Raw genomic sequence first — 8276 nt, forward strand, 5'->3', positions numbered from 1 at the left:
TTTGCTTAAAAATTACTTATCTAAGTAATTTTATGTGGTGGAAAATTTGAATAAAATGAATAAAAATGTTCTATGCATTCCCTTTTTCAATAAAATAAATACTTAAAATTTTTAGATGCTGGTATATAAACAAACTAGGTGCACACCTGATATATTCGATTGCAAAAATCCGGTTTACTCAGTATTCGAAAAATCAAGATTTCAAAAAGACCGCCTAAAATATTCAAAAAACCGCTATAGATAAAGCGAGTCCACCACCTTATTGTACTTACCTGTGCGTATGTATGCACATATGTATGTAACTGCTTTAGTAGCCTATGTATGTATGTATTTTTCTTGAAAGGAAGCCAAAGCGAAAGTCAAATCAAAAACCTAAAAGCTTTTGAACCAAATTATTTATTATATTTTAAGAATGTGACGTTTGCTGGGAGTTTATTTACTTTGTCAGCGATTGCTAACAAATGGTTTTACCCACGGTTTATGTGGGGTGGAACTTATTAAAGGAATATAGTACACTCATACATACATAATTACATTCGCTTCAGTGCATATCGTACTCTAGTAAACTGTAGTGTTGGGCATTATCGATACCAAAAGTACTCAGAACTGGATTCTCAAAGCAGCCAATTTTTAGAAGCACCGTTACTGAATACTTCACAGAACTCTGTATTCATAAAAGACCTTAAAAGTACTCAGTACTCACAAAAGAACTCGATAGTACTCAGTACTCACAAAAGAACTCGAAAGTATTCAGTACTCACAAAAGAACTCGTAAGTACTCAGTATTCAAAAATATCGCAATCATCGCTTTGATACATGTACTCAGGATCGATTCAAAGTACTTAGTATTAAGTGTCAATGATATACTTGAAAGTACTGCGTTTTACTTACATTTACCGGTATTGATAAATGATTGTACTGTATTTGAAGTTTCAACAATTTTCAAGTACAATACTTCAACCCAGTAAAGTTAGTTCATTTGACGTAAATTGAGATTAATATATCAATTTGAATAAAGTGCTGCCAGCTTGTAAGATTTCTACGCTAAGCAATGAAATGTTACCAACATGTGCATATTTAAAGAAAGTACTCAGCACTCTCAAAAATACCCGATCCTCAAAAGTATCGATACCAAAGAACTCGTTCCTCCAAAGTACTCGATACTTCCCAACACTAGTAAATTCTTTTAGGAAATTTGTGCTGCTCTAACTAATTGTATTTGTGATTGTCCTTTGGTTGTCATTAATCAAAAATTAGTTAGTCACTGTTTTTACGCACATAAAATTCACTTTTTATACCATTTGCTTTTTATTGAAATGCATTTCATTTGTGCCAATTGGCAAAGTTTATTTCGTATGTAAATTGTTAGTAAATTATAAATATAAATAACCAAGCATGTATAACATAAAATAATGCTTTGAGAATTTAAATACATTGAATACAAGATTGCTTTTTGTTAAATTAAATATCCTGCCGATGTTTTATATTATTTGCTAGCAATTCGCTCTCCAGCGTTGCTTTCATCTAAACTAATACTCGAGCCGCTAACACCGTCAGGACGAAGGCAAGCATGGAAAGTACTGACACTGCAGGGCTGGCATTATTCGTACAGGGCCATTCGTGAACTTCGCCGCTAAAAAGGGTTTCCATTAAAAATTTAGAAAGGGCTATGATTTCGAAGTTATGTATGTACATATGTATGACTTAAGCATGTTAAATTAAAATTGAAGACAACACATTGAGACGTGAGACATGATGGCCAACTACACAAATCTTATGATTGGTTGAAATTATTTTCTGGGCTCTATATAACACCCGGTTTCACCAGCAATTTAAATGGCAAATGATTTTTCATTTTCTGTCAACTTCCTTATGAAATTCAAAAAATTAAAATCATTTCACACTAAACATGCTTTCGTAAAATTGGCTGTAAGTCGAGTATTACAAATGATTATTTTGAATGATGGCTCTGCAACGTTCGCTTTTTTTAATAAAAGTATGGTAATGCATATGGATATGGTAGACTCGATGATAAAATGGGATAGACAGCATGATCTTGTGGCTGTTGATGGGGCACATAAAATGTTGGCTCACAACCAATGACTGATGCTTGATGAGATGGGTAAGCGCTGAAAAAATATTTATTCAAATTAAATAGTTAAGCCATGTTACAAGTATATTTTAGTCATATGACCAAAAGGTATGTATTTGCAGGGTTGCATTACGTTTTTTTTAACTCCGTTATTGGATTATTTAAGTGCGAATGCAGATTGTGTTCATGTGTTAGCACTTTTTACACTGGTAGGTATGCAAAAACAGAAATGCGTTTACTGTCAACAGTATCTAAATAGTTTAGTACTTTCTTAGAGGTGAACAAATTTCATATACAACTAGCAAATACTCGGCGTACTTCACTGAGCCTTAAAAGTATTTTTGTGTTGTTTGATACCCGTATTGTAATATGCCATTTATTTTATCAATCTAATTAAACTGAAATTTTCAAACAGGTGGCAACCCCGTTCAAAAATCTTTTCGAAAGTAAACTTTCCTAAACCTCTGCAGTTTGACGCAATTATCAATTAAATTAAATTAAAATTTTCAAACATGTGGCAACCTCCACAAAAGTATTTTTGGCTGTAAGCCTTCTTACACCGCTTTCTTTTGACAGCCATATTGCAATATTTGCTTTGTCTTATCAATTTACTTAAACTGCAATTTTCAAACATGTGGTAACTCTCTAATTTTTTTGTTTCTATATTTTAAGTTAGACCTCTGGCATTACATTGTTGAAAACTGTACAAATACATACAAACATAAACACATACAGAAAGATAGACAAAATTCTAAAGTTTGCTGTTGTGGCTTCTATTGCTCAAATAAAGAAAAAAATACTGGGATATCGAGCATCGAAACCTTTCGACGACTGTATAATTTAAATAAGCCCTAAGCTTAATCAGTGACGGGCAAAACTCTTGCACTGTTGCATAGGTTTTTTTTTGCTTTATACAGGTTAGATAGAATAATACCTTTCTGATCATCACTGCGCTGAATAAGTGAGGGTTAAAACGTAGCCGGGATCAGAGCTTTTTAAGCTTTTTATAAGTTTTTTTCCATCATAGACGATCAGAGAGAGCTCTTGCTCTAAGCGCATCATATAAAATAGTGACGACTGTCATGGGCCCGTCCGGCGCTATAACCGCCAACAAAATTTTGCACCGTCGTCACTCAGAGAGAGCTTTTACTTTCTGCACTTCCATATAAAATGTATTGAGAGCTTTGAAAAGCAAAACAGCTTAACCCGAAGGGATATGCTTTGATCGTTAAAAAGCTCTATCTAATAGCCTTTGACGAACTTGTTCATATAAAGTCAACTAAAAGCTTTAAAAAGCTTTCCACGTTGGATGTTTTTTGGTCGCGAATATTTTTAAGCTCCAAGGCATTCCACGCAAATTTTTTGATAGGGTTACGTTATCTCACGTTTATAAACTAAACTTTTAATTCCTTCAAGTTTTCCCCACTTGCGCTTAAGAGTTTAAGTCAGAATTTACCACTGCATCGGCATGTCCACAGAGCGTTTTTGAGCTTTCTATACATTTTATTCAGAAAGCTTTAGAATAAAACCTTTCGTTGTGGTAAAATGCCACAGTGGGAGTGAAACAGAGCTGACCTATTCATGAGTTTGCGACGGAGGGAAAACATTGTCAGCCAAAAACCATAAACGGATATATATTTATATTATGTCCTATTTGGCATTGTCTTCTTGTATTATTAGAGTCAAAGCATGGCCTTATTGCGAGCTTATTTATGACTCTAGCATACATCATGACAATAAAAAATAATCGAACTCTTACATTCTGGTAATTTCTTTGGTAAATCATATGTAAATGTGATTCTAAATATTCATTCATACAATAGATTTGAAAGGTTTGATTAGCAGCAAACACGCAAGCAACTAAAACTAATGACTTTTTCCTGTTAGACTAATAGAAGAGGTTGTCATACGTACCCTTGAAGTGGGTGCTTTTATGTAGCTATGTATTTCCTGTTGTTGCGATGCATCCATGTACAAGTTTATGTCTAAATATGAAGCGCTTAATTACGACTAAATACACAAAAAAGCATACTCAAATACATACATATATATACACGTTTATACAAGTAAAATAAACACCCAATCTAAATAAGCACCCAAAATAAATATACACACAGTCCTATATAAATAAATGGCCACAAAATAAATTTATATTAATTTGGCCGATTTGGTTAACCACAAAACATTAATTTATTAAAGTCGTTGCATATCAAAATGATAAGCAAAACATAAATTTTTGCTCAAATTTTAAAGGTAAGAAAGAGTTAGTGAAGAAAATGTGGAAACAATAAAACAGAAAAAAAATAGAACAAAATGAAATAGAGAGCAAGGAAGCTAGAGAAATCGACAAAAAATAAATCAAAAATAATAGCAGTTTAAATGAAAATAAAAAGCCAAGGAAAAAATACATTAGCCTGCTTCACTGCGCTACGGCGCTGTTTAAGCAAATGATTGACATGTTACAACAATAGTACAACACTTAAAAAAAAACAATGACGTATACAGCCATACTAATTTTGATTTGAAGCTTTCATACAATTAGCGTGTACAAAGTAAAAGCGTGTGGTTTTTGTTTTGTTTTCTTTTGTTCTGATATTTACTTAACACCAATGACACCGCAAGCCAAGCGTCCACCTGCATTGCCAGTCTTCTTCGAATCGGGGTGGCTACCCCTGCCCAAATCATCGGTCAATTCGTGCACAACCAGTCCGCGTCCGATGATGGTACGCTTGCCAGTTAAGCTGATCAAGTGGTCGGTGAAAGTGGTATCAACAATGCCATTCGCATCGGCCTCCACATTGCCCAAATCGCCAACGTGGCGCACTTCATCGTCAGGCGCCCCATGATCCATCTACAGGGGGGAGTGGAGAGAAAATAAGTTAATTATTATGTATAAGGTTTTATAGTTTTTTTTTTGGAATTTCGCTTCCTTGTTTGATTCGGCTAAATTATTAGAAAAAAAACAAGAGGTTTAACAATCAAAGCTTTATCACTTAGGGACTATTTTTAAAGAGTAAATTGATGGGACTCGAACCTCTAATTGAACGCCAAGGAAACAGTTTCGTACTGATTTTTTACTCGTGAAAATTACTGTAGATTTTATATATTTATATTAGCAGAGAATCAATGTAGAACATTTGAGAAAGCAGACGCATGCGCGAGAAAAGGACCACTGGAAAGTATTCGTGATCAGAAAAATTGATGAGGCAATCAGAAGAGAGTCCATAACTTTTGCATATTTTCCGACAAAATTCATATTTATTCCAATACCTTATCGGGATTAAAATGTCCACCGGTGCTGGTGCAGCCATTGGTTAGGTCGCCCTTTTCGTGCACGTGGAAACCGTGCTTGCCTGGATCCAATCCAGTCAAGTAGACGTGCACATGAACATTCTCCGAGCAGCCATTCTGTATGAAAGTAACATTACCCTTCACGATGGGGCCCTCCATATAGGCAATGGCTTCCATAGTGGCGCTTTTCTGCTATGGACAATTGACAAATAAATGTGTGAATATCAACAATGAATGCAACAAAACTTTATTGAAAGTAGAATACGTACCTCTGCTAGGGCGCTGACCGCACACAATGCCAATGTGGCTATTAAGGCATAATGAGAGTGCATTTTTTTTTTTGGCGATTTACTGAAAAGATAATAAACATTGGATTATTCAAATGTACAAAAATATACATATACATATATGTATGTATGTATGTACTATAGATATGTATCAAAAAAAGGTTTAATAGATTATACTAAACGAGTTGGGGGACTAAATACGATATCAATATCACACCTCACAAAAGAAAAAAAGAAAATGAGACACATGTACATGTTTTGCTTTACTGCATCAAAAATAAAACCGCATATACAGTAGTTACAAAAAGTAAAATTTATACCTTTGGTTCCTTAATCTTTATCACGCGTTATCCGAAGTCATATCTGGCAGTTTATGAATCGTTTAGCGACATAAGCGAATGCCATCAACATTACTCAAAACTGCTGTGTGTTATAAAGATATACACTAGGCTGGTCCAAAAAAAAAAGTAAAATGGTAAAAAAATATACCCTTTATTTTTTATTTTGAAATCAAAAAATATTTAGAGTGCGCTCAAGTTTCCGTAGAAATGGTATATAATTCTTGAAAATCAATATTTTTGATCGGAAAACTATATTTCTCTTCACGAGACTTCGATTACTTAACCATTTTTTAATACCAAAGATTTTTTATTGGTCTCCCCATTGCATTATCTGGGGTTTTTCGAGGACCTATAAAATATAGTTACTACAAAAAATGGTTAAATAAATAATTGGGCAATTTTATTGGCTGTCTCCTGAAGAGAAACAGAGTTTTCCGAAATATTGATTTTCGGGAATTCTATACCATTTCTACGGAAAATTGTTTTTTCGCCATACAAAATACATGGAAAACTTTGAGCGCTTCGTGCGACCTCTAAACATTTTTTGATTTCAAAATATAAAAATAAGGGTATATTTTTTCGGTGTAGAACAATCCCAGGGGGGTGGGAGCATTAAAATTCCGACTTTACATTTTTGGACCACTCTAATATACACACATATGTGCATATGTGTACATTAGACAGGGTCGCGAATAAACATTTGTAATCACTCGACCTACTTTGAAAGCATAAAACAAAAATAAATATTTGGCAGAGTTCCTCTTCCGATTTGTGGTGTGCGGTTTGATGTTGTCACACAAAGGAGAGTGGAAATGGTTCTGATCAGAACCTTTTTTCATGACAGAAATACAATTGCAAGTTTTTTTATATTGCTCGGCCCAGGGTTCGAGCAGATCGAGTGGTTGTGCGAACCTCTTACCACGTCGCCGCGGGATAATTGTAGAAAATTTGGCGTCTTAAAAATTTTCGTCGTTGTCGAGTCCTAAAACAGCCAAATTACAGCTTTTTCATAACTTTTTGTCATTGAAAAGCCGATTTCAAGGTACAACCTATCGTTGAAAAATAATCTGCTGACCAAAATTACCCATTCCAGCGAGTTCTCTTTCCAGCCGACTGAATTAAAATTAAGTTACCGTAAATTCAAAAACGTTTGTTTCTTATGAAGTTTTATACTATACAAAAGCATACTTTTAAACGATCTATCATACTTTAAAATTTTGTCATAAATAAACACTCATGAACAAATTTTTATTTGTGTTTGGGGCATGACAGGAAGATAAATTTTAACGACGCCAGCATTCTATCGGAGTAAGTTTTCCTGCTACAGAAGGAATTTCTTACTTTTCCCTTTCATATGGGAACCGACCCAGTCTAATATACATATATACATACACACATGCATATCTTTCATGTGTAATAAAATCGGGAAGCAGTTACAAAATGTCATTTATTGCTGTAAAAATTAACTAGATTCGCAAACAGACACCCCTCAGATAACAAAAAAAAAAAAAAAAAAACACAGACAGACATACTCGACATTCGCCCGTTTGTGATGCGTGAATTGCTTGCCGAGCTAACCTTAATTTTTACATTTTTTGTGGGTCAGTCGCTCACCGAAGTGAGATTTACCCAATAAAACGAAATTTTTTCAAAGGTGAATTCACTTTTAATGCAATGTGTGAGCATAGTTATGCTTGTCTGTATGTATGGAAATATTTCATAAGTGTTCACGCTGATGCTAAGCACTTGTTCTCTCTGTAATTTTGATACAAATAAAAATTGACAATATACATATTTAGATATGTACAGACGTGCTTACAGGGTTAAGTCCACTTGAATTGCTGCCTTTCCAATTGTTGAAATTTTTTGCATGTAAATAAATATGTAAAAACTTATGTATGTAAATATGTATGTACATACATATATGTATATTAGACTGCATCACCAAAAAAAGTTGCGGTTTTTCCGCCGGGATTACAAAATTTATTATATTCTAAGGCGTCCACCAAAATATTTCGAAAAAATATTAGGATTTAAGTGAGCTGGACCGATTTGAAAATACCTCCAAAAATGAAGTTAGTTATGAATAAAAATAGTTTCTTAAAGAACTTTTTGAAAAAAGTCCCCTCAGATGACAAATTAGATTAAGCTCAAAAAATCTGCATAAAAATATTTAAAAATCTTCTCAACGTCACCGTAAGAATGAGATTTTTGATACTGTTTTTTTACTTTTTTCAAAGATTGGTTTACGAAAAACTTGAATAA

At 33.9% G+C, this 8276-nt stretch overlaps 1 protein-coding gene across 7 annotated transcripts in view; it reads right to left on the bottom strand.

Annotated features, from left to right (window-relative positions):
* Positions 1–1327: 1327 nt before the first annotated feature.
* LOC118743360 (extracellular superoxide dismutase [Cu-Zn]) overlaps positions 1328–8276 on the bottom strand; it is a 15763-nt gene continuing 8814 nt past the window's right edge. Inside the window, exons 2-6 of one of the 7 annotated variants that reach the window (XM_036475978.1) lie at positions 5653–5734; positions 5363–5575; positions 4693–4943; positions 4007–4077; positions 1451–1633 (exon numbers count right to left, since the gene is read on the bottom strand). In XM_036475978.1, the coding sequence (XP_036331871.1) occupies positions 4032–4077; positions 4693–4943; positions 5363–5575; positions 5653–5715 (573 nt within the window). In that variant the 5' untranslated portion in view covers positions 5716–5734 and the 3' untranslated portion in view covers positions 1451–1633; positions 4007–4031. Of the gene's footprint in view, positions 1634–1897; positions 2130–4006; positions 4103–4247; positions 4944–5362; positions 5576–5652; positions 5735–8276 lie in introns of those variants that run through there. The other 6 variants (XM_036475977.1, XM_036475975.1, XM_036475976.1 and 3 more) reach the window with 6 other exon arrangements.

Source organism: Rhagoletis pomonella, unplaced genomic scaffold (assembly GCF_013731165.1).
Source record: "Rhagoletis pomonella isolate Grant_MI unplaced genomic scaffold, Rhpom_1.0 Rhpom_scaffold_00007, whole genome shotgun sequence".
Lineage (NCBI taxonomy): Eukaryota > Metazoa > Arthropoda > Insecta > Diptera > Tephritidae > Rhagoletis > Rhagoletis pomonella.